This window comes from Neovison vison, chromosome 13, assembly GCF_020171115.1.
Source record: "Neovison vison isolate M4711 chromosome 13, ASM_NN_V1, whole genome shotgun sequence".
Lineage (NCBI taxonomy): Eukaryota > Metazoa > Chordata > Mammalia > Carnivora > Mustelidae > Neogale > Neogale vison.
Window position 1 is genome coordinate 73,278,959 of NC_058103.1, and position 26,726 is coordinate 73,305,684.

The 26,726-nt window shown below is 45.5% G+C and overlaps 1 protein-coding gene across 2 annotated transcripts; it reads left to right on the plus strand.

Moving 5' to 3' along the window:
- The first annotated feature begins 3,743 nt into the window (after nucleotides 1-3,743).
- On the plus strand, nucleotides 3,744-26,559 carry C13H14orf93 (chromosome 13 C14orf93 homolog). Of its 2 annotated transcripts, none has more exons than XM_044230178.1 (7): nucleotides 3,744-3,797; nucleotides 16,020-16,952; nucleotides 19,454-19,774; nucleotides 23,635-23,696; nucleotides 23,910-24,013; nucleotides 25,132-25,244; nucleotides 25,513-26,559. In XM_044230178.1, the coding sequence occupies exons 2-7, from the start codon at nucleotides 16,353-16,355 to the stop codon at nucleotides 25,930-25,932; spliced, it is 1,620 nt and encodes a 539-aa protein (XP_044086113.1). In that variant the 5' UTR covers nucleotides 3,744-3,797; nucleotides 16,020-16,352; the 3' UTR covers nucleotides 25,933-26,559. The 2 variants fall into 2 exon arrangements, with proteins under 2 accessions (XP_044086113.1, XP_044086112.1); XM_044230177.1 differs by having other exon boundaries at nucleotides 3,768-3,797; nucleotides 15,902-16,952.
- Nucleotides 26,560-26,726: the final 167 nt, after the last annotated feature.

Below are 26,726 nucleotides of genomic sequence, written 5' to 3' on the forward strand. Positions count from 1 at the left end.
CCAGGAGGGGTGCCGGGGTGACTCTTGGTTAAGTGGCCAAGTCTTGATTTCAGCTCAGGTCATGACCTCAGGGTCAAGAGATCTAGCCTTGGCTTGGGTTCCCTGCTGGGCATGGAGTCTGTTTAGGATTTTCTCTCTCCCTCTCCCTCTGCCCCTCCCTCCCCCCTCCATACTCTGCCTCTCTCTAAAATAAAACAATAAAATAAAATATACCCAGGAGACATTGGTGGAGTGGGGGGTGGTATGAACATTCTATTGATCCTCAGAGGGAAGACAGCTTATCTTTCATGGACTCAAAACAAGAGACCAAAAGAGAGCTAACACAGAAAGGCAGAGTGGATTTCAGTTTTGGCGGAGACTAATGATTGCTCAAGAGCACAGGTGCTGAAGTCAGGAGGCCTGGATTCAAGATCTGACTCCACCATTTAGTGAGCTCCATGACCTTGAGGTAAATCACCTTCCGTCTCTGAGTCTGTTTTCTCATCAGTAAAAGTGACAGTATAATAGTATAATAGTACTTATCTCATAGAACTGATTAAATGAGGGGTGGCTTGGTGCCTCAGTCATTAAGCGTCTGCCTTCCACTCTGGTCATGATCCCAGGGTCCTAGGATCGAGCCCCAAATCAGACTCCCTGCTTGGCAGGAAGACTGCTTCCCCCTCTCTCACTCCCCCTGCTTGTGTTCCCTCTCTTGCTGTCTCTCTCTCAGTCAAATAAATAAATAAAATCTTAAAAAAAAAAAAAAAAAAGAACTGATTAAATGAAAGAGAGCCTGGCACCACGTAAAACTTCAATAAATGTCAATTATAATAATTGTCATTAGTAATTCTATTTTTCCTTTATCTTAACATTTTGAAAATGGCCACCTGTATGTTTGCAGATATAAGATGTTATACTTTTTTTTTAAAGATTTTTTTTTTTTTAAGATTTTATTTATTTGACAGAGATCACAAGTAGGCAGAGAGGCAGGCAGATAGAGAGAGAGGAAGGGAAGCAGGCTCCCTGCTGAACAGAGAGCCCGATGCGGGGCTCGATCCCAGGACCCTGAGATCATGACCTGAGTCAAAGGCAAAGCCAAAAACCAAAAATCTTTAAAAAACAAAAAAATAAAAGCTATGCAGTGGAGACAGAGAGACATAATGATTAAGAACTTGGGCTATTGGGGCACCTGGGTGGCTCAGTCAGTTAAGCGGCTGCCTTCAGCTCAGGTCATAGTTTCAGGGTCCTAGGATCAAGCCCCTCATCAGGCTTTCTGCTCAGTGGGGAATCTGCTTCTCCCTCTCCCTCTGCCTGCTGCTCTGCCTACTTGTACTCTCTATCTGTCAAATAAATAAAATCTTAAAAAAAAAAAAAAAAAAGAACTTGGGCTATGGAACTAGATTTACTGGGTTCGAATCTCAGGTCTACCTCTTATACCTATATAACCTTAGTCACTTATTACAGATGGCCCCTGACTTAGGATTTTTTTTTTTTTTTTAATTTATTGGTCAGAAACAGAGAGGGAACACAAGCAGGGAGACTGGCAGGTAGAAGGAAAAGCAGGATCCCTGCTGAGCAAGGAGAGATATATATACCAGTATACCCTGGGATCATGACCTGATACAAAGACAGATGCTTAACTGACTGAGCCACCCAGGTGTCCTCCCTGACTTAGGATTTCTTTGACTTTATGCTGGTGTAAAATTGATACAAATTTTGTAGAAACCATACTTGGAGTTTTGAATTTGGCTCTTGTCTGGGGCTAGTGATAAGCAATAGGACACTCTCTCATGATGCTGGGCAGAGGCAGTGAGCCACAGCTCCCAGGCAGCCACGCTATCGCAAGGATAAACAACCAATACACTTACAACCATTCTGTTTTTCACTTTTGGTACAGTGTTCAATAAATTACATGAGATAGTCAACTCCTTATTATAAGATGGGCGTGTGTTAGATGATATTGCCCAACTATAGGCTAATGTAAGCGTTCCAGGCAATTTTAAGGTATAAAGCTCAGGTTAGGTGTATTAAAATCACTTCCAACTTAATATTTTCAACTTAGGTTCATCGGGAAGTAACCCCACTGTAGGTTGAGAAAGATCTCTATACCTCTCTGTACTTGAGTCTCGAATATAAAATGGGGATAGGTGTGCCTGGCTAGCTCAGTTGGTAGAGCATGCAACTTCTAATCTCAGCATCATGAGTTCAAGACCCCTGTTGGGAGTGGAGCTTACTCAAAATAAAACAAAATAAGAGAGAAAGATATATCATGAAGTGGGGGGAAACATAATATTCTCCCCATCACTGAGGAGATTAAATAAATTAACATTTGTGAAGTGTTCAGAACAACTCTTGCACAGTAAGTGCCCATGAACCATTACTGGAGAGGACACATTTTTTTTTTTTTTCCTAAAGATCTTATTTATTTATTTGACAGAGAGAAATCACAAGTAGATGGAGAGGCAGGCAGAGAGAGAGGGAAGCAGGCTCCCTGCTGAGCAGAGAGCCCGATGCGGGCCTTGATCCCAGGACCCTGAGATCATGGCCTTGATCCCAGGACCCTGAGATCATGACCTGAGCCAAAGGCAGCGGCTTAACCCACTGAGCCACCCAGGCACCTGAGAAGGCACATTCTTGTTGTGGGGTCTGAGTTTCAAAATTTGTGTCTTAGTCTAGAAAAAAATTCACTCATTTAATTATAAATGATTTTTTTCCCAGTGCTTACCAAATGTCTACAGTTATGCTAGCTGCTGAAGTAAAAATCAAACAAAAACAAAAACAACCAGTTCCTGAATGGAAAAAGAAGTTTAAGATACCATCTCTGATCTCAGACAGCTTACTAGTGTGAAATCACTAAAGTATGTGAAACAATCAAGGTTAGGGGCTGCTAACCCGAGAAAGCCTGAGGTTGATGCCGACAGGAGAGAAGGAAGTGGTCTGCGCTGACTGAAATAGCTGAAGAATGGATAAAAACTCACTAGTCAGAGAAGAGGAAACAGGCATTATTCCACGCAGACAGGAGCACTTGAGCAAAGGAATAATTCGGGGTTGAAAAGGTGAGGGCAGTGGGAACCAAGAAGGAACAAGGGTGTGGGGCCAGAGTGCGGGCGGTTTAACGTTCAAGTACAGGCCACAAGGTCCTCATGCAAGAGGTAAAGGGGAGCCATTTTAAGTTCCTGGGAATGCTATTTTAGCCAGCTGAGAAAAACTGGAGACTCAGGCTGAGCAAAAGCAACGCCAAAATCTATTTTGTCCTTCACCTTGCTTGAAATGTTCGTTCCCTTAAAGGTGGGAGTGTCAAGCGACAGACACGACCCAGGGACGTTCTACCTGGAAATCGTGAGCTCAGGCCGACGCACCAAGTCCTTGATGCCTAATTCCAGTCTGGAATTTTACTGACTAGCTAGCTAACCAAGTTTAGCAAATTGTCAGAAGGAGCTTGCTCACTGAACTGTTATTCGTATTGATGCGGGGGTGGGGGAGCGGGGGGGTCTCGTTTCTCTGAGAAAGGACGATGGGAAAGGGTGAGGAGGGAGAAAAAGTGAAAGGAAAGCGACAGAGGTGGGGAAGGGGATAGATGAGAACCCACGGCGAGGGTCCAGACAGGTGGGCGTCAGGGTCGGGGGTCGCGGGGCCCTTAGGGGCCCCCTGGGGACCCGGCCTCGGGCGCGGCGCGTGTGCTCGCGGGCGGGGCGCCCCCGCGGCCGCCGGCGGCCAATCCGAGAGGGCGTCCGGGGAGGGGCGGGGCTTGCCGGCTCCGGCGCCGCGAGTCCTCCTTTTTGCACACACACGAATACAAAGAGCCATACGACCTTCGGGTATCCTTTTTCCATTTTTTTCCCCTCCTTAATCTTGTGTGTGTTTTCAAAATTTTTAAAAATAGAGATCTGTGGCAGTGCTGGGGTGCGGAAACTGTTGCTAAGGGGAATTTGCGCTTTCCCCCGTTTCTTTTTCTGTCTCTCTTCCTCTTTCTTTTTTCCTGGTCAAGGTTTTAAAATATACCAAGAAGTTGAGAAGCAGGATGACCGTGTACAACTATTTCCAGCCAAATTTATAGTTTTTTTCTTTTTGTTTTCACAGTTTTAGAACTGGTAAATTTTTGTGGTTGAGGGATTTAAGAAATTTAGCTGCTTGGGGAGTATAGATTTTTTTTTTTCCTTTTTTTTTTTTTTTTTTTTTAGGCGGGGTGAAGGGATAATGTATATTTCTGCCACGGGCAACGTCGAGAAAGAAGCGGAGAATTGAGACTCCCTCACAAAGCTGTTTGCGTGCGTTTTACACAACCTCCTCCAGAACCAAAACCAAGTGGCTTGAATGTGGCAATTGTCCAAGGCCAATAGGTTAAAAATGTTTGGATATTATAATTGAGACACTCACCTCCCCGGGGAGGTGGGCAAAGCCCTTCTTACAAATGTGTCTTACATTTTCATGAAGACATTGTGTGCGTGTGTGTTTGTGTGTGTTTTGAAGCAATTAATTTTATAAAGATTTATCTTGGGGTTTTGTGCTTTGTGTATATGTACAGTATGTGTATATGTGCCATATCAGATTTTGTTTTCGAAAGAGATTACCTTTGATTTTATGTGTGCAAAGTAGCCCTTATTAGGCTGTGATTTTTTTTTTTTTCTGTTGTGTTCCCAAATGTGATCCAAATAGGATTTCGTGTGCAAATTAGAGCTTAGAAAATCCTATGCTCAGCGTACTTAGGCACTTTCATTTTATGTGCATTTACTGTATTTTTCTACTCCTCTTTTAAAGTACCAGATTAGTGAATAATTAAATAATTCCCAGGGAGTATATAGTCCATGTGGCAAATGAGGGTAGGCAATTTATTGAATCTGTGGTTCGAAGCCTTCTTTAGTGACTGTTTTGCCTTAAGTGGTTTTGCTTTTTATTGTCTCACGTTCTTAAATGTACAGCTGTGTATATTTTGGCCTTTATGTGTGGTTTGGTTGGTGTGTTCAGAAGGGACGTTCTCTCTTGGCTTTTTGACAAAATGGTCGTTTATAGGTTGGGATTTGTTCGAAAAGCTCCACAGCTGGCAAAGTGTCAGGAAAATAATCCAGTCAAGTCCAGATCTCAAAAACCATTCATGGTGGTTGTGATGGGAGAGGGGCAAAGAGGAGGCAAAGGCAAATAATACATAGGAGGGGGATAAGAAATGCATTGTGGTTATCGTGTTGCATTTTTGGATTGAGTAGCCTTCTCCCCAGGTCTAAGAGTCACAGAGAAAAGGGTAAGAAGAGGAGGACAGAACAAGCTCAGAGCAAAGCCTCCTGTTACATGAGCCTTCGTCTCAGGAGCCTTCATCTCACTTCATTCTGTTACTAAGCCACTGTCTCCTATGAGGAGTCATAGGGAAAATATATTCAAATCTGTATTCACAGATTGGAGTGAAAACATAGGAAGTATATGGGATGATGAGGGAGAAACTGGAATGTCACCAGTGAAGCAGCAATCAGGATATTAAAAAGGTTCAAATTTAATTACAACAAAGCTTCTGTAGGAGGATGGAAATACATTTCCATTCCGCAGCCAGAGCCCTACTCAGTTTTGGGTAGTATTTAGGGCGCCTAAACAACAGCTTTAGAATAACTTGTCCCAGGTCTTGAAATTCATTATAGTGAAAGTGGCCCTCTGTGGGCTCTCTGGGCTTCTCACTTGTACTGGGTGTTATTTTTATTTCCTAACAATGCAAGCCAGATCAGTACTTAATAAATACTGTCTCAAATGTGGATCATTCCACAAGTTTAGACCTGCATGCAAATCTCTGAAATCTAGTCAGATTCCAATGACTCTGTGGTGGCAGCAGTGCTGGGAATTTTTAATGGAGTTTTGTTCTCATCCTTTTCCACATCACTGCAGGTCATCACTTTTTAGCTTCCCGGGAGAGAGAGCTTGTCCCCGAGAGGTACACAATCCAAGCTTCTGACTTGCTATGATTTTTACTAGGAACCTAGGCTCATGCCTAGTGTCCTTGCATTGAGTCCCACGAATGTATCGTTGGCTTGGCCTTCCTACCAAAGCACAGCTAAACTCGGTTGACTTTGGGAATCCCGGGGCTCCTAGAGATGAAAACTTTGAACTAAGGGGAACTTCCCACTTTTGCTAGTGGTATCTGAAAGCTCCGTAACCAAGGCCGACAGGAATTAAAATCCTTCCACCGCCAAATGTATGAGGCCTGTTAGTGGCACGGAATTTATAATGGTGTACACGCAGCTTTCTAAGCAGCGACGAACACACCCAAGTAAACAAAACAAAACAAGCCAAAGATGGCGCCTCATGGCCTTGAGAAAGCTTCGCAGTCGTGTCCCTCCCTGAAGTGGCCCCTCCCTTCCCTGGCTCGTTGAGTGATTGGATTACAGCCAATAACCTCCCCGGCCCTGCTTCCCCCGTCGTCCAGTCGCCAATCACCGGGAGCCAGAGGACAGGCGGGGCGGTGCCTCTCCGCGAGCGCGCGCTGGCTGGGTACACGGGCCGGCGCCGCAGTCTGCCTCAGCCGGGCCGCGCGTTCGTGTAGGCGCCGCTGAGTCAGCTGGAGCCGCGGCGCCGGGCACACGAGGTGGAACACCGGCGGTGACGGAACACCTGTAGGGCTGCCAGAGCCGGGCCGCAGCGGAAAGTTCCCGGTGGCTCTCCGCCCAAGTCCGCAGAGCTTTTGCGGCCACGAGTCTACCCACGGTGACCCGGCAAGATCCCCGATCGGGCCACGGGGCTGTTTGCTCCTACATCCCTTTCCCCGGAACCCCCAGGCCACTCTGCGGTGAGACTCAAAGGCGAGTCGCCCTCACCCGTGCGGCCTGACTCGGGGGCAGTGCTCGAGCTCTGTTCTCCCAGTGTTGGAAATGGTTCTGCTGTCCCCGGTGCCCACCTGTCATCTCTGACTCATATTTAATCAACTAACATTTACCGAGGGCTCGCAGGGCGCATGATGTGGCTATAGGAGCTAGCTTTTCATTTCTCAGTTGATCCAGAAATGCAGGACTTGTTCTTTGTGTCAGACACATTTCTACGGAAATCTTAAACCGAGAATTTTAATCTTAGCCAGTTGCATTTTTAACACATGTAAATAAAAAAGACTGCGGCGCTAGGCTAAAAACTCTTAAAACACGCTACAAGTATACTTGGAATCTTCGGATTAGTGGAAGCCTTTTCTTAGAATCTTATTCTCCCCTTAGGTCTACATCTCTGTCTTTTTTAACCTCTGAAAATTAGGTCCTAGACTTTCTCTGCAAAGCAGTAGATGGGTCGATCTTTCAAAATGTAGTAAAGTAATATTTTCCGGTATTTGCTTTCCTGCTCTGGTGTGATGAAAGGGCTCTTTTTTGATAGGAACAGGTGAGCCGTATTGCACCTCCAAGTGGAGGAGCTGGGCTGACCAGCACCTTGGAGCTTTGAGTGGCCATTTTCTTTTTATTTCTTAAAATGAAAATTACGGTATGAATTGCTGTGCTTTCAGTAATCACATTTAAGGAAGTCGACGGCTAGCCTGACCCTGAATGAGTCAAGGGCCCATTACAAAGGCATACATCTTCAGAGTGATACCATATCATACACATCTATTAAAGAGTGAGGAAACTTTTATTTTTCATAGTTTGGAGGTGAACTCAGTCATGCAGAAAATTCAAACTCAGAATGGGTTGAAAGCAAGCAAGGGAGCTGCCACGAGGATGATATATTTAGTTCTAACACAAATACATGTGACTGGGGAGGAAAGGGGTAGTTAAGATTATGGACAGTCTCACCCTGAACTGTCTAAAGAAGATGGGTTTTCTTTCTTTTTTATCTAAATATTTATGAAGAAAATACCAAAATTATTGGAAAGTACATTTTCTGGGCCCCTTTCACATGTATTAAAATTAGACCAACACTGAATGAACCCCAAACATGTATTTTATGCAAACTTTAGTTTGGCAGCTGCCATCACTTTGTGTTGGCAACTCATCAAAAGAGTAAAGATCTTCTTCTTAAAACTCAATTCTAAAAGTTGATAGCATTTTGCAAAAGACTTGTATATTATTCTGTGGTGGTCAACCTTAGTTTATTCCTTTTCTTTTTTCCTTTCTGGAATGAAAATATGAATTCTTGGCTTGCAAATAAATTAGCAATCTGAATTGCAAAAGTTGACTGTATTAAAATGTTTGAGAATGATGGTTTAGACACTGCCCACATAATTTACTATAGTTAACCATTGGTCTGACAAACAGTGCATGAATGGCTTCATGTGTTATTGAATTAAAGTTATACATCTTGAGAAGTAAAATAAAGATATCAGAATAAAGTTTATGTACTTTAATAATATTGACAGTGTTAAATGGGCTCTAGAACCATAAGCCAGTGCTGGAAAAAAGCAAGAATAATGTTAGTTTGGAAGCATTAGGAAAGGATTTACCAGGTTTGTAACAACAGATAATGCTGTACTGTTTATAGTAAAGTTCTATTATCAATTTGGATTATTCATACTGAGGAAAATCTGCCTCTAAGTAAAAAGAGAGTCTTTTTTTTTTTTAATATTTTATTTATTTATTTGACAGAGAAAGATCACAAATAGGCAGAGAGGCAGGCAGAGAGAGAGAGGAGGAAGCAGGCTCCCTGCTGAGCAGAGAGCCCAATGCGGGACTCAATCCCAGGACCCTGAGATCATGACCTGAGCCGAAGGCAGCGGCCTAACCCACTGAGCCACCCAGGCGCCCCTAAAAGAGAGTCTTAATACTGTATCTCTTTGTCTTCCTCTCTCCACCTCAATGAATCTTTGCTCTGTATTCATTTTTCTTCTCTGTAGTTTTAGGGAAAAGTTACTGTTCCTTCCTTCTCACATTGGGAGGATCCTTCCTAGAAGAAAACTTTAATTCTTTTCTAATATCTTCATCTTTTACTTTCTCACAGCCGCCTTCTTTTAAGTCTTGTTGTCCTTCTTTTCATTTCATTTTTTAAAGTTTTTATTTATTTGACAGACAGAGGTCACAAGGAGGCAGAGAGAGAAGACAGGAAGCAGGCTTCCTGCTGAGCAGAGAGCCCAGTGCAGGGCTCAATCCCAGGACCCTGAGGTTATGACCTGAGCTGAAGGCAGAGGATTAACCCACTGAGCCACCCAAGCGCCCCCATTTTATTTTATTTTTTAAAAGATTTTATTTATTTATTTGACAGAGATAGAGATCACAAGTAGACAGAGAAGCAGGCAGAGAGAATGGGCGGGGGGGTGGGGGGAGCAGGCTCCTTGCTGAGCAGAGCCCAATGCTGGGCTCAATCCCAGGATTCTGAGATCTAAGCTGAAGGCAGAGAGGCTTAACCACTGAGCCACCCAGGCGCCCCATTTTATTTATTTTTCTTTACTTTTCTTTCTTTCTTTTTAAAGTAGGCTGCACACCCAACCTGGGGCTTGAATTCACGACCCTGAGATCAAGAGTCATATGCTGTACTGACTGAGGCAGCCAGGTACCGTTGGTAGTTCTATTCTTAAATTTATCGAGGAACCTCCATACAGTTTTTCCAGAGTGGCTGCACCAATTTGCATTCCTAACAACAGTGCACAGGGTTCCTTTTTCTCCACATCTTCGCCAGCACTTGTTGTTTCTTGTGTTTTTTATAGTCATTCTGAGGGGTGTGAGATGATAGCTCATTGTGGTTTTGATTTGCATTTCCCTGATGAGTGATGTTGAGCATCTTTCCATGTGTCTTTTGGACTGTCTTCTTTGGAAAAATGTCTCTTCACGTCTTCTGCCCATATTTAAATTGGATTATTTGTTTTTTTTGTGTTGAGTTATATAACTTCTTTAATTTTGGGTACCTTTATTGAATATGTCATGTGCAAATATCTTCTGTCATTCAGTAGGTTGTCTGAGTTTTGTTGACTGTTTCCTTTGCTGTGCAGAAGTTTTTTGTTTTGATGTAGTCCCAGTAAGTTTGTTATTGTTTGTTTTTTGTGGGAGGGGAGGCAAGGGGAAAGAAAAAAAAAATTTTTTTTAAGATTTTATTTATTTATTTGACAGAGAGACAGAGAGAGCGCATGAGAGGGGAGAAGGTCAGAGGGAGAAGCAGACTCCTTGCTGAGCAGGGAGCCCGATGCGGGACTCTATCCAGGGACTCCGGGATCATGACCTGAACTGAAGGCAGTTGCTTAACCAACTGAGCCAGCCAGGTGCCCCGAAAGAGAGAATTTTAAGCAGGGTCTACACCCAGTGCAAAGCCTGACCTGGGGTTCTGTCTCACCACCCTGAGATCAAGGCTTGAGCCAAGCCACTTAACGGACTGAGCCACTCAGGCACTCCCCAATAGTTTATTGTTGTTTTTGTTTCCCTTGCCTCAGGAGATATATCTAGAAAAACGTTGCTGTGGTTAATGGCACAGAAATCTCTGACCTTTTTCTTTCTGCTTTGTAAATATAGTGAAGTTCTAGAGCCTCTTCTGACTTCCTTGTTATTTCCCTCCTTCCTTTCATAACTAAACTCTAGAAAACTTGATTTCATGTCTTGTTTGCATTTTCTGTCCATCAATTCTTCTTTCACCTACTGCTTTGTATTACTTTCACTGAAAAATTACCTCTCTGGTCATGACCAATGACCATCACAGACAAATAAAATGTATCTCCTTAATTTTCATCTTCTTAAGTCATTCTGCTGCACCTGTCACAGTTGATTAGATCCACATTCTTGAAATTCTTTCTACATTGGCTTTCATAACACTTTTTCTCTTACCTCACTGACCATTCTTCTCTTTTAATGAAGCCTCTTGCACAGGTTGGCTTTAAGCGCTGTCTTTGGCCTTTACATTTCACACTTTATCCTTACTCTGTAGAGAGTGCATTCACTCTCAGGTTCAACTACCACCCTCCAGATAAAGATTCTAAATCTGCATTCCAGCCTTGACCTTCCTTGTGGTTTTTTGTTTGTTTTTTTTGTTTTCGGTCCTAGTCAGTTGCTGTTAGGACATCCATTTAAAGATGTTGCTATCAGTTTGAAATTTAACTTGTCAAGTAAATACACATCTGGGGTGCTTTGCTAGCTCAGTTGGTAGAACATGTGACTCTTGATCTCGGGGTGGTGAGTTTGAGTACCAAGTTGGGCGTAGAGCTCACTAAAAAAATAATAAATACATACATACATATATACACACATCTTTTCTAACATGATGGTGCCTCCTCTCAATGTCTTCTTTTTTTTTTTTTTTTTTAAGGTTTATGTAAGAAAGAGTATGTGCGCATGTGCGCACGTCAGCGGGTTGGCAGGGTGGAAGGCAGCGGGAGAGGAGAGACTCTCAGGCAAGATTCTTTGAGCACAGACCCTGATGTGGGGGTGATCCCACAATCCAGAAGATCATGACCTGAGCCAAAACTAAGAGTGGGATGCCCAACCAATTGAGCCACCTCAACATTCTCATTTCTGTCATTCTGTTAATGGTACCATCTGCTGACCCTCAGGTTGATCTTGAAGTTGTCTTTGCCAGTATTTCTGTGCCCCGTATTTATTAAGTAAAAAAATATTGGGTGCCTGGGTGGCTCAGTTGGTTGGGCAACTGCCTTCAGCTCAGGTCATGATCCTGGAGTCCTGGGATCGAGTCCCGCATCGGGCTCCCAGCTCCACCGGGAGTCTGCTTCTCCCTCTGACCTTCTTCCCTCTCCTGCTCTCTCTCACGGTCTCTCTCTCAAATAAATAAATGGAATCTTTAAAAAAAAAAAATTATCAGGTTTTCTGTCAGAATGTTGAACCTTCATATCCACAACCCTCATTCTCAACTCACTTCCGGTTTGAAGAGTCTCCTAATACTATCTAACCCTTCCACTTTAGGTGTCTAAGACAAGGGTCAGCAAATTGCCATCCATAGGCTAAGTCTGGCCTGCCATCTGTTTTTGTATGGCCCATGACCTAAGAATGGCTTTTATATTTTTTAATGTAAGTGTTAAATATAATATCTTATGACATTTCTGTGTTTATAAATAGATTTTATTGGAACACAGTCATTGTTTATGTATTGTCATGTTGATGTATTGTCCATGGCTGCATTGTGCCACAATGGCAGAGTTAAGTAGTTATGACAGCAACCACATGACTTGCAAAGCCAAAATTACTCTGTCTGGTCCTTTATAGGAAATAGTTTGCTCACCCTTACTCTAGGAGTTTCCTTAACATGGCTTTCAGAGTCCTGTGTCAGCTTTCCATACCTTTGCTCTGACCTCGCACATGTACAGCGTAAATTCCTATAATGTTTGTTTTTCCTCTCATCTCTCACGTCTTCCCACCCTACCAGTTCCTTTTATACATTGTCCAAGGCTTGGTTGGAGGTTCTTCTTCTGTAAGACCCCTTTCTCATATGATTCGTTTTGTTGATCTCTCCATTATTTTGAACTGTCTCCTCAAGAATTTTTGTCTGCACCCATATTTTTAGGCACTTGTGTATATTCTGTTTTGTTTCTTAGACATTCCATTCTCACATATGCTGTAAGCTTTTTGCATTCTCACATATGCTGTAAGCTTTTTCATTTTGCATGTAGGGACTTTGTCTTCCCTTTATTTGAGTATTTGGTGGTGGCAATCCATTTTGGTGACTCATCCTTCAGCATGGCCTTGCATAGAGAATTTTTAGAAACTTTTTTTTTCAGCTTGTTTTTCTGTAATAGGGATGTATGTAGTTAATGAAATGTGTGTGTTTTGTTTTTAATCCAACTTATCCAGCATTTAGATTATTATCTGGTTAGGAAATATTATGATGTGAAATATTCCTTCATTACTTGCTGGCTTTTGTCATTTCATTTCAGTGTCTTAGAGCTTAAGGAAATACAGGAGCCAGGAAAATTAAGTCATCAGGAATGTCCACAGAAACCGAGTAAGGGTTGTTTGAATACCCATTGTGCTATAGTGCACTGTACCGAGTTTATATAGACCGGTTAATAAACAAACAAACAAACAAACAAACACCAATTATTGCTCTGAATGTGACATTCTAAAATAGACATAGTTAGGGGCACCTGAGTGGCTCAGTCAGTTAAGCGTCTGACTCTTGATTTTAGCTTAGGTCATGATCTCAGAGTTGCAAGATTGAGCCCCACGTCAGGCTCTGTGCTGGGTATGGAGCCTGCTTAAGATTCTCTCTCTTTCTGCCCCTCACCCCAAATAATAATAATGAAAAATAAATAAATAAAACGACCATAGGTGGGTTTTTGTTTTGTTTTGTTTTAGATTTTATTTATTTATTTGAAAGAGAGAGCACAAGTTGGGGAGAAGGGCAAAGAGAGAGAGAGAGAAGCAGACTCCTTGCTGAGCAGGGAACCTCACACAGGGTTCGATTGCAAGACCCTGAGAGTGTGATCTGAGCCAAAGGCAGACGCTTAACTGACTGAGCCACCCAGATGACCCAGACGTAGTTAGGTTAATATACAAAATACAAAATAGAAAAGCAGAAAGAAATTGAGGAAAAAAATTACAGAGACAGTAGAATTATAATTTGGGATGGGGGAGGGGCAAAGGGAGAGGGAGGGAGTGATTCTTAAAAGCAGGCTCCATACCTAGCCCAGAGCCCAATGTGGGGCTCAATCTCTCACCCCTGATATCATGACCTGAACTGAAATCAAGAGTCGGACGCTTAACCGACTGAGCCATTCAGGCACCCCAAATCATGACTTTTTTTTTTATGTCAACACACATATGAAAATATATCATTAAAAGCTAGCAAAGTTGTATATTATACCCAGTCTAAAGCCGGTTCATGAGACTGAGCAAATTGCAAATACTTTGTTTTCTTAATTACCTCTCTAATGTATACCATAGAAGTTTTTATATGCATACATGCATCTTTGTAGACTTGAATTTATTGTTGCTTAGAAATTTGTTATTAAATTTAGGGGGGAAATCCCTCAAGTTCCTTTTCAAGGCACAGCATTTTTTTTTTTTTCAAGATTAGGAAATCAGGATGGAGCTCCAGGATGGAACACAAAATATTTCGGGAATAATCATCCTACCATCCAGCTGCTATTTACGGGGCACTGACTGCATGCCAGCACTCTGTAGGTGCCTTACCTACATTACATATGTGTAGTCGTCACCAAAACACTCCCAAGTTGGCAGAGGAGAGCGCTGGGGCTCAGAAGAGGGAATCATTTTTCCAAGTTCACACAGCTGTTAAGAAGTGGAGCAGGATGAGAAATACATAATTTTTTTCCTTTTTTCTTTTTCTTTCTTTCTTTTTTTTTTTTTGTAATACTTCCAGTTCAGTGCTGTTTTGGATTGATGACCTGGGAATGACCATTCAAGGGGGAGGGAAAGGGCTTGAGGCAGGCACAGCACTGGCAGGAGTTAAGGCACTTGCAAGAAAGAGTAAGTGTTTGGGGCAAGAATGTAGCTTTTGTCATTTTGGTACCAGAAGGGGTACCCCACCCAGTGTGCCAACCTGATGCGTCTTAGTATCTGATTTTACAAATACTGAACCCAACTGGCAACCATTTGTATCTTATCTTCTACATAACTGTCTTTTTCTCACAATAGCTGTGTTTCAGGTGAAACTCCTTGCATGATGTTGGTTAAAAACCCTGCAAGAACAGTGAAGGCCCTTATTTAGGAAGGGAAAGGATTTATAAATGCTTCATCCATAAACTGACACCGGACTCGTTTACTGCCTTCCTCTAACCTTTAGTTTCAGGTTAAGCTTGCCTTCCAGTGACTCTAATGACAGAGAAGCTGCAAATGGATATGACTGAAGTTCTTACATGTCAAAACCTGGCACAGAAACATTTTTGTTTGTTTGTTTTTATGTATAAAAGGTGGAAAGAGCAAATCAAAGGCTATTCTTTAATAGCCAAATGTAATTAAAATGTATGGTCAGATTTACATTTTAGTACCGAAGAGGCATTGATATCACCTGTTTCTGAAATGAGATTGCTGATTCAAAAAAAGACACCCAAATCTCAATATATAGAAAATCCTCTTACCCACCTCCTCTTTTTTTTAATTGTGATGTTATGATATCATTTATAGGGTAAGATGGAAATGTGTCTCTTGTGGAAACTGTAAATATACCTAAGATTCTATCACTTAGGGAACTTCAGAGAGGGATTTTTTTTCCCCCTATAATCAAGTATTTAGCAAAGACAACATGAAGCTCCTTGGACTGTGCTCAGTCATACAATCCAACCCTCCCATACCTTTTTTTTCTCTCCTAGAGTAGTTTAGTTGCTTACCTACAGTGGTTCAAAAGTGAGACACTTTGGTTTATCATCAGTATTCTGGTTTCGTCTTTGATGGGGCTGGTCATTTGGGGACTGGGCTATTTCGACATGCCTTTTGAGCTTTGTCCCTCCGTCAAGGAGCTTGAGAAGTGGAGATGAGGGGCCCCAGAGGTGATTTCTCCGACATACCAGCTGTAGGATTCAGAACAGCTGGATTTCTTTTCAGAGGCCGGAGGCCCAGATGCACAAATGTGAGAGCCAGGGGCTGGGTGGCCCGTGGTCACCACAGCTTGATTCTCTGATCCAGCTTTTCCCTTCCTTTCCCTGCCCCATCCCCAAAGCGCCAGTGATAGAATTGTGTGAGGTTGGTGACGTGTTGAGGGCTGTCGGCATATTCCTTACTTAGAAGTCTTACTCTGAATGCATGTGTAAGAAAATTATAGAGCGGGTAGAATCGTGATTCTCTATGTCAACAAAAAGTGGTTATCAGTTAAAAAAATAAGCACTAGATTGAAAGTGGCAATAACTGGATTCTGCCGTCTCCCTTGACCTTGAAAAAGATCTATAACTCTGCATGTCTCTTCGGTGTACCTGGGGTAATGTGTATTTCCTAGAGCTTCTGTGTGGTTGAGATAACCTGCGGGAAGGGTTTTGAACTCCTTAAAGAATGATGTCAAGAAGACAAAAGGCAATGACTTACTACCACAAAGACAGGGAGGAGGTAAAGACAGATCTGCATTTTCTTCCTTAATCTTCTCATCTTTCCAGATGCTTGTGGGTCCTTTTGAGTCCCCCACCCCTCTGTTCCTCAGGTTGGAGTGGTGGTGGGGTTCCATGCTTGGGTGCAAGAAGAATACCTTCTACCCCTTGACACTGTATTCATCAGGAAGGCCTGTGTAGGCACCACCCTTTGGGTCAGCAGTGATTGGGACCCCCACCGCGCTGTGCTGGGAGAGTACGGGATCTGCAGATAGAAGAAGGCATCTCTCTGCAGGCTGAGGACAGACAGCCATGGAAGGTGTACTCCTTCCTGGCTTGCCTACTCCTCCTTCACCCAGCCCACCACCTGGTACCCAGGCTCCTCTGGTCACCTGCCATGACACAGGAAAGTGAATCCAAAGAGGCTGGTGCTTCCTACCTGCCTCGAGTGGGGCCCACTGGGAACACCTTTCTGAGCAACCCAGCAGTGTGAGCATACTTGTTCCCGCTGCCATCAGCCATGTCCTTCAGTGCCACCATCCTCTTCTCCCCTCCTGGTGGCAGCGAGGCCAGATGCTGCTGCTGTGCTTGCAAGAGCGAGACCAGCGCGAGCAGCGCAGGGTCCCAAGGCGGGAACCCTCCCGCCAGCACCCCCATCACGGTGACTGGACACGGCCTGGCCGTTCAGGGTTCCGAGCAGCTCCTGCACATTATCTACCAGCGGGTGGAGAAGGCTGTGGGCCTGGCCGAGGCCGCTCTGGGGCTCGCCAGGGCCAACAACGAATTGCTGAAACGTCTCCAGGAGGAGGTGGGTGAGCTGAGGCAAGGGAAAGCCTCTGCCCCCGACGAGGATGCGGACAGCCGGGCCCACGACTCCCCGCCCGAGGAGCCGGGGCCTCTCAAGGAGAGCCCCGGGGAGACGTGCAAGGCAGCGGCCGCGGCGGAAGAGGAGTGTGACAGCGTGGGCAGCGGCATGCAGGTGGTGATCGAGGAGCTGTGGCAGGTGGGAGCCGCCTCGGCCGTGGGGCCCGGGCCCTTGGGCTTCCCCGCCGCGCAGAGAGACGCGCGGCTCCCGGGGTGCCCCCTGGCGGCCGGCGACGCGGCCCCGCTGCTCAATCCCGTGAGTAGGGCCGCAGAGCGGGACGCGCGCGTCGTGGGTTGGCTCCCGAGGGCTTCTCCGGGCCTGTCCCTCTTCCTTCTGCCTCCCTCTGGCTTCTGTCTGGCCTTCAGCCTCGCTTTTGGGGGTTACTTGTGCGCAAACAGGACAGCCCCGGCCGTCCCTTGCCGGCGGGCATAGGCAGCCCTCGTGTGCCTGGCTCCCCACCGCAGCCCCTATGGCAGGAGCTCGACTCCGGTGTGCGGGGCGCTGGCCGTGGCCTCCCCTGCCTCAGGAGCTCTGCGTGCCACCCTCTCCTCCACAGCTGGCTCCGCTGCTCCAGGGGCTCTGCCTCTCTTGGCGAGGAGGCCTGCCGCGCACAGACGGCTCATTCATATTTTATCACGAGCCCTCCGCCTGCCAAGAGGAATTCAGTACAGAGAGATGGGAATGGGGGGGGGCAGGCAGAGGTGGAGAGAGAGGGAGGGGACAGGAGAGGGAGGAGAGAGGGAGAGGACAAAGGGAATGGAAGGACAGGTGTAGGGAGGGAAGGAGGCAAGTGGAGAGGAAGGGTTGAAGAAGGAGGGAAAGTGAAAAGAGCACAGAGGAAAGGTGAATCTAAATGGGAAGAGAATTGAGGCGGGCAAGAGAACGTGGGGGAAGGTGGGACAGAGGTGGAGGAAAAGGGAAAACGTGAGGATGAGAAGTGGACAGCTGGGAGTTCCTGGGAAGAGAGAGATGTCGTTGTCGGGAGAACAAGGGGAGCAAGCGGGCATATTTTGTGAGCAGGAAAAGACACAGAAGTACACTGTGATATTTCAGTTTCTTTACTGCTCAGGGCCATCTGAGCAGGAAAACCCTGGCTGAGTGGAGTAAAAACTGCAGAGCGTGGCACTTGGAAGTATGAAAAGGAGATGGAGCAACTAGGGAGATCACAGAGATGGGAAAGTAACAGATGTGTCACCACTTGAGAGACAGTGGGAGGTCTGTCAGCTCTCCTCCCCCATGGTCCCTCTCCCCAAGTCCTCTCTTTCCTCCTCCCTCATGCACAACAAGGTCCAAACACCCAGGAAAGAGAGAAGAAGCAGAGCACACGCGGGAGATGGAAGGGAGGAAACTCCCAGCCCATCTGCTAGATCTGAGAAATGTAGAAGCCCCTGTCCTCCTCCAGTGTCACGCTGTGGCTGGTCACTGCTCCCTGAAGGCCTAGACATGTGGTGGGTGACGGCCACTGCCCCTTGACCCATTCAGCCCAGCCAGGACTCTGGAGGGGGGAGCTGCAGGGAGGTGGGAGGAGGCAGGGGGCACTAGGTACCAGGCTAGGCGATGCCCTGAGCTTTGGTTCTGTCAGGCAGAGAAGGCTTCCAAGCCGACAGGATGGAATTAGATTTCACAGCGCAGAAAGCAGCTCACAGGTCTATAAATCTCAGCCTCCTCCCCCGCTTCTTTCTGTGTTTTTTTTCCCCCACTTTCACTGTTTTGTTTTCTTGGCTGCAGAAATCCCCCCTCCTTTCTTCCCTCTCTCTCCTTCCTCCCTCCTTCCTTTCCCTGCCCTGTATGTCCTTGAGTGAGGGCACAGGCAGCAAGTAGATGTCAGGACGACAATGACAGTAGGGTGCGGCCAGGGCAGGATCAAGGTGGGGGCACAGACAGGTCCTGTGAAGGGAATGGGGGGGGGGACAGTTGGTGCCAGCCTCTCTAGAAATTTCTGACTTTTTTTTTTTTTTTAAGATTTTATTTATTTACCTGACAGACAGAGATCACAAACTAGGCAGAGAGGCAGGCAGAGAGAGGAGAAAGCAGGCTCCCTGCTGGGCAGAGAGCCCAGTGCAGGGGTGGGGGTGGGGGTAAGAGGGGTGGGGGGGCTCAATCCCAGGACCCTGAGATCATGACCTGAGCTGAAGGCAGAGGCTTAACCCACTGAGCCACCCAGGTGCCCCATTTTATTTATTTTTTCTTTTCTTTTCTTTCTTTATTATTATTATTTTTTTTAAGTAGGCTGCACACCCAACCTGGGGCTTGAATTCATAACCCTGAAGGCAGAGGTTTAACCCACTGAGCCACCCAGGTGCCCTGAAATTTCTGACTTTATATCTCTCTTCTTTGCTCCCATTTTTCTCTTGTTTCTCCTGTTTGTGTTATCATTTTATTTTCTTGTTCTTTCTCTTGCTTGGTGTTCCTTTCTTATCACTTCCTCCCCTAATCCTTTTAGACAAAATACTTGCCTGGCTATGATTCTTACACCCAAGAGCAAATCATAGATGATTCCTCACAAATAGAGCATCAGAAACAAGCTTTGTCCTTGTAATCAGTCCTGTGGGTAACGATTCAACTCTAGAGGCCGTGTATTTCTAAGAAATATTTGCCAACACTCCCGTAGGAGCCCCCGAGAAACAATTAAAGACTGTGCTGGATTTCCCCTGCTTTCTGCTCTCTCTGTTCACTATCCTTGGCCAAAGAATGATGGTTGACCGAGTTCCCCTAAGCCTGGATGGCTAATGGGCTATTCTTTTTTATGTTCTTAGCTGGTGGATGATTATGTGGCCTCTGAGGGTGCAGTACAGCGGGTGCTGGTCCCTGCTTATGCCAAGCAGCTCTCACCAGCCACACAACTGGCTATCCAGCGGGCAACCTCAGAGACAGGGCCAGAAAATGGAAGCAAGCTGCCACCACCCCGCCCCGAGGACATGCTCAGTGCTGCTGCTGCGCTGGAAGGTGCCTTGGAAGAGTCAGGCCCCGGGGGAACAGGGGAGCTGAGACACTCTCTAGGGTTTACTGCTTCCCCATGCAGGACCAGAGGGAGTGGGCAGAAGAACTCCAGGCGCAAGCGGGATCTGGTACTCTCTGTGAGTGAGCTCAATTCTATACATTTTTCTTCAGTCTGGAGAGAGAAATGAAGAATGACGTGTGGGTTGATTTTAAACATCCCATATTGAATGAATGGTGCCCTGGATCCTACTGGAGGGGGAGGGAAAACAAGGAGACAGGCTGGTCCATGGCCTTAAGGATGGGCAGGCCCCCTGCTAATCAGGGAACTTTAAAAAAAAAAAAAATTATTTATTTGACAGACAGAGATCACAAGTAGGCAGAGAGACAGGTGGGGTGGGGGGGTGGGCAGGGGGAAGTAGCAGGGAGCCGTACATGGGGCTCAATCCCAGGACCCTGGGATCATGACCTGAGCTGAAGGCAGAGGCTTTAACCCACTGAAGCACCCAGGCGCCCCACTGGGGAATTTTTGAAAGGCTTTTCCAAATAGCTTGAAATATTCTGTTTAAAGAGAAGGGTTTTGTATCATCTCTCCTCCCCATGAACTAATAGTCCTGATGGGAAGATCTTTAATGGATTGAGCGGACTGGCCACTGAAGGGTAGCACGGGAAACAGCCTGCAGATAACTGGTGTTCAGGGTAAGCAGCAAGGGACCCCTTGGCAGAATGGCCAAGGAATGCTGAGGTGGCACAGCCCAAGGGCGCAGAGGGCCCCTCATCTCAGCTCGGTTAAAAAGGTTTGGTGAGTCTAGGGATTCCAAGGGCTCTTGGCAGGGAAGGTACTGGGCTGAATCAGTTGGGCCTAAAACTTGGGAGTGGGAGCATCCCTAAACATCCTTTAGTGCACAGGGCAGCCACCCACAATGATTCGACCTAAAACGTCTGTTGTGCCGGGGTCAAGAAACCCTACTCTGGGGTGACCATAGTCCCTTGGATCACCTTTGCATCCCCAGACATCTTTCTGATAACTGGGGGGGTGTTCTTTAGTTAGATCCTGTTCATATGGACTATAAGGCATTTCCCTTCTCTGGCTCATGGCTGATAGAGTCATTGGAGAGTTCTGAATAGGAGGGGAGTTCACCATTCACACCCACCAGAAATCTCATCACAGTGTAGCCCTGTTCCTCTTGTCACAATATTAATAAAGGTTGAAGCCCACCCAGTACTGTGCTTACCAACTTCATCTTAACTGAAGATTCTTCTTTCATTACTTCTTGCTTCTTTTTCCCTTGTCTACGGGCTCCTGACTCTTACCCTCCCTTTCCTCTGGTTTGTTTTTACATTAAAGGTTTCTTTCCTTCCCTGGGAAGGAAGACACCATTCATAATCAGAATCATCTGGTTTCTAACCTTCATTTTAAATTTTGGTTATGTTCAGGGATAGCTCACTTATCAAAAACAGGGAATGGGTTTAGTTTTTCTGTCAGAAACTTCTGGCCCAAGAGGGCCACTATTGCTGCCAGTGACAGAAATGGAGGCATATAGCTAGAAATGGATTGCAAGGGATTTCCCAAAACTTCATAGTGTTTAAATCATGAATAAATGCATAATAATTACAATTTGCTTAAAAATGGGACTTTTGACCACTCCCAGTTCTTCTTCCTACCTCCTCCAGCGAGAGGTCTGGGGTTGAGGCCTGGCTGCTGCCTGCCTTTTGGAGAGCCGGGTGGAACTGAGGACCTTACAGGAGGACAATGTGCTCACCCCTCCTGCTCTGTTACAGATGTTTGAAAGGGCTCTGGAGGATCAGTCAGGGAATTCTCCTGCCCATCCCAGAGGAAGGTTTCAAATGTACTTGTGCCAGACTGGTTTCGAGGGAGAGGGTTAGCTGCAGGCCTTTAGTCTTCCAGCCTTTAGCTCTGGGAAGGAATCAGAGAGGCATCCCTCCAGTCTGCTTGGGTCACTGGGGATTGCTGCTAGGGATCCAAAAGGACCAAATGGGAACCACAGACTTCTTGGAATCCGGCAGATCCCAGCCACACCTTGGGGAAATGTATTTATTTTTAGCTCGCTCAGGAGGTAGGTGAGCCAGCAGCCTTCACAGTCTTAACACTTATTATTGTCTTAGAGTATTTTCCCTTTCCACTTCAAGCCTGGTTTTATTTTTATCAGCTGATCTCTTCCAATCCACTTAAGTTGGAAGCTGTGCACCTCCTCTCCCTTTCTTTTTTTTCCTTCCTTCCTTCCCTCCTTTTTCTTCCCTCCCTCCCTTCCTTCCTTCCTCCTCCTTCCTTTTGTTGTTCTTCTTCTTCTCCTCCTTCTTCTCCTTTTTCTTCCTGCAACACTTGCAGATTCTTTCTGAAGCATTCACCTATCTTTTGTGATTCTTTAGGTTGGGACTCTGAAGAGGTAAAATAACCATATCAAATATGAAGCTAATTTAATAACAGTCCTTTTTATAGAGTGGAGGCCCTAACCATAAACACTTGATGGTACGTTCCTAAATGGATATGGTCAGTCCTAGAGGCAGAAGGGTAAACTGGGGACTCCTCAGCTGCAGCTGACATCCTGACATGAGTCCATTGGTTTGGGACTGGCAATTTCCACTAACCTAGGGAGCTTGGGATGAAAATACCACCAGAAACACTGGAACTAAATTTAATTGGAAGAAATGTAAAGTCCTGCATCAAAGTTTTAAAAAAAACAAAACAGTTGCAGAATGGCATAGATAGTAGTCCCTGTGAAAAAATGGACTCGAGTTGACTGTAAGCTCACTAGGAATGAAAACTGTGACCTTAGGAATAGGGGTGGCATTGCTAAGAAAGGTAATGCCATCTTGGGTTTCATTCCTAGAAGTGTAGTGTGCCACTCAGCAAAGTAATGCTCCATTTGGCCTGATCTCCACTGATGCATTAGATTCCATTCCCACTGCCACGTTGTCCATGGGACACTGGCAAGCCAGAGAGCCTGATGGTTTTGAGAGGCGTCTGTCTGGAAACTGTGTCATGAGTTCTTCAATGGCTGAAGAGCTTGGGGACATTTAGCCCGGATAGAAAACCTGGGGAGTACATGAGAGTCTTCAAAGATTTTAGGTGCTGTTAGGGGCAAAACTGGCCAAATTTCGGAGTCTAAGACAAAACTTTTTAACAACCAGGGATGTTAAATAGTAAAATAAGCTGACTTGAAAGAATAGTGAGAACCCATTCTTAAAGGTATGCAAGCATAGCTGAAAGTAAGCCTGTAGAATGATGTGAGGTTGGGAGATTGGGTAATAGTGTCTCCAAGATCCTTTGCGTTTCACATTTCTGTTACTTTAGGTTTGTGTTTTTTAGACCATGGTGTGTGTACCCTTGAGATTTGTGGTAATGTGCAAAGGAATATACTTAGGGCATTTTCCTGAGTCTTCAATTTTATGAGACATTAGAATTTCTTAGACATTCAGAAAACATTTTTTAAATTTTTATTTTATTTAAGTTCAATGAATTAACATATAGTGTAGTGTTGTTTTCAGAGGTAGAGTTCAGTGATTCATCAGTTGCATATAGCATCCGGTGCTCATTACAAGAAGACATTTTTAGATTAAAATAAATACAGATACACTGTAAAGAAAACTTGAAAGTTTGCAAGAATAGGGGCCCTCAAGGAATGTCCATGAGCAGTAATCCTGGTGTATATTTGCTCTCTCCTGGTTATTAGGAAGGATTATGTTTGTAAAAATGTCTGAGACCTTTTCCCCTAGTGGATTATATTCCCCAGAAAAAGAAGTGAGACCAGAGATGATCCTCGAGTCCTCGTACAAATTAAATGAAAAGGACCACAAAAGGGAGGACATTTGAAATACTGACTTGAATAGGCTCTCTGGCTAAGAAGGGGCACCAGCAATGGTGCCCAGCCTATGGGAAGGATTCAGGCAGAGAACCTCATAGGGATGATGCCTAGGGAACAGAGGAGGGTTTCATCATATCCACTCCCAGTTTGAATCTTTTTTTTTTTTCCCCTAGAAATTGGTCCACAATGTGCATAACCACATCACCAATGACAAGAGATTCAATGGGTCTGAAAGGTATGATCCTCTTGAGAGAAAAGAATCACAGGGTACTCTGCCCCTTCCCCCGGAGGGCAGTAGAGGGTTACTCCAATGTAACAGTGAGGCTAAGGTTGCCCCCTGCATCCTGTCCTTGGTCATGGGGGAGTTTACCTCAAAGTTGATTCGTGCCAGGAATCTCTCTGGCTTTTAAAATGCTGACTGCCTTGTTCATGATCTTCTTTGTGGCAGCATCAAGTCCTCTTGGAATATTTCAGTAGTGAAGTTCCTTCTGGAAAAGCTCAAGCAGGAGCTGGTGACCAGTCCCCACAATTACACTGATAAGGAGCTGAAAGGTGAGAAAAATTGAATTAACCCCCATCCTTTTTCCACTCACTGTTCTTGGTCAGAGAAGAGTTGTAATGGAGGTGATTTAAGCAATTTTGAAAATAGTGGACTTAAAAACATTTTTTTTGGCTATTCTCACACCTTTACAGGATTGTTTCTCTTTGTTTCTTTCTTTGAGAGAGAGGGAGAGATTGAGTGGGATGGGGGAGAGGGAGAGAATCCCAAACAGACTCATCGCTGAGCACAGAGCCCCAACACGGCTTGATCCGGACACTGAGAGCACAACCTGAGCCAAAACCAAGTTGGAAGGTCAGCCGACCTTCTGAGCTGCCCAAGCGCCCCTTTTTCTTTCTTTAAAAAAAAAAAAAAATAATAATAATAATAAAATGTTTAATTTAAATATTTATTTATCTATTTAAATATTTATTAGGGAAAGAGAGAGAGAGTGCAAGTAAGGGCAAGGGCAGAGAGAGACTCCCCACTGAACATAGAGCTGACTCAGGGCTCCATCTCAAGACCCTGAGATCATGACCTGAGCCCAAATTACTCAACCGACTGAGCCACCTAGGCACCCCAGGATTGTTTCTAATTGCCTTTTTATTCCCCTATCCCACTTGAAATGAAAGTAAGAGAAGGAAAGGACTAACACCAGCAGGCATGATATTTCCACAGGGACTGAATAGGGCGTTAGAAAAAGGAAGTCAGAATCCAGGCCTGCCCTTTTGTCCCTAAATATTACATCCTGGGTTTTCTACTTTCCTTACTCTTCTCTTATTTGCCCATAGCTAACCCTGCAGCATTAAGAAAGCTTCTGCTGAAAAACTGCTGGTAATCCACTACGGGGAGAGTAGAATAGGGATGGGTTTGACTGATCAAGCCCAGGTTGGGGGAGGAAGCTACAGAGCTCAGACTTGTTGAGTGCCAGTGGGAGATATGGGAGGAGTCAGTGCTGGGCGGGGAGGTGAGCAGAGACAGCCAAACCAAAGAGAAGTAAATAGATGCTGATGAGTCTGTGAGAAAACCCACCATCCAGAGTGATTCTCACCTTCCCAGCCAGTAGTGTTAGGGTAGAAAAAAAAGGGCTGAGGACCTGCTCTCTGCCCCCTCCCATTTCCCTCCTTGCCAGGAGCCTGTGTAGCCTACTTCCTTACTAAGAGGCGTGAGTACCGCAACTCCCTGAACCCCTTTAAAGGCCTGAAGGAAAAAGAGGAGAAGAAGCTTCGAAGTCGCAGATACCGGGTAGGTTTCTAGGCCTTCCTTTCAAGATACTAAACACTAAACCCTACTAAGCTGCAGTGGGACAGGCCAAAGGACGTGGCATCTGAGGATAGGGTTGAGAGCCAGGAATGTTGGCAGATATTGGGGGGGGGGCAGTTCTAAGATGACTTGGGGGCTAGGTTCTCTCAGACACAGATTTTATACGGCCTTCTTCCTACGAGAACCCTCTTCCCAAATCTAATCCACAGTTTATTTCTCTTCCTGTCTCTACCCTGGGCTCCTTCCTTAGCTTTTTGCCAACCGATCCAGCATCATGAGGCATTTTGGACCCGAGGACCAACGCCTGTGGAAGGATGTGACAGAGGAGCTGATGTCAGATGAAGAGGACAGTCTTAATGAGCCAGGTGTCTGGGTGGCCCGGCCTCCCCGGTTCCGGGCCCAGCGCCTCACAGAGCTCTGCTACCACCTGGATGCCAACTCTAAGCATGGCACTAAAGCCAACCGTGTGTATGGGCCTCCCTCAGACCGATTACCTTCTGCTGAGGCCCAGCTCCTTCCACCAGAACTTTATAATCCTCATTTCCAAGAAGAGGAAGACGAGGGAGGTGATGAGAATGGACCCGTCTCCCCATCTTTCGACCAACCCCACAAAACCTGCTGTCCTGACTTGAACTCATTCATTGAAATCAAGGTGGAAAAGGATGAATGAAATCTGTAACCAAGAATAACTCTGGATTCTGCCATTCCCCATGTCCCAGGAATGGGGCTTCCCAGAATAACAAGATGTCCTCTGCAGTCTCTCTCTTCTCACCACAGTCCCTAATGGAAGTGAAGCTGGCAGCTGTGGTGGGATAAAAAAAAAAAAAACTTACCTAGAAGAGGGATCTCCCTGCTCCCTGGGAACGGCAAGCCAGAAAATGCTTATTTCTAAGCACACACAGTGCCTCGGGGTGCCTGGGCTGAGAAAAGGAGGAGGATGAGTCTAAGAAACATGAGGCCTTCTTGACATATGCCCCATCACGGAGTTTTTTGGGTTGTTGTTTTTGTTTTTTTCTGGTTTCACTGAAATCTCGGGGAAGCTACCCTGGTTGCACATTCTGCTTCCCCCTGACTGCTTGTCTGGCTCTGCGGTGGCTGCAGCCTGGGACCAGGCCGGGGTCCTGCTGCCCCCTGGTGGGCAGTTCTGTCATGGGCTGGAGTCTTCTGAGCACCGCTCCATTCCTATTTGGGAATTGGGAGACTAATATAATAGCTGTGGTTTATTGAATTATGTAAGGCAGATTTTATTATTCCCATCTTCCACATGAAGAAATTAAAGCCTATAGAGTTCCCATGTCCCACTGGCAGCTGCTGTCCCCCTGTGTGACCCAGCGGTATAGGGGGCTTTGTAGCTATTTTCTTAGTCGTGTCAGCCAAGCTATATTTCAAGGAAGGGGTGAGTGTGTGTGTGTGTGTGCATGCGCGCGCACACGCGTGAATGTGTGCACACGCGGATACACACAC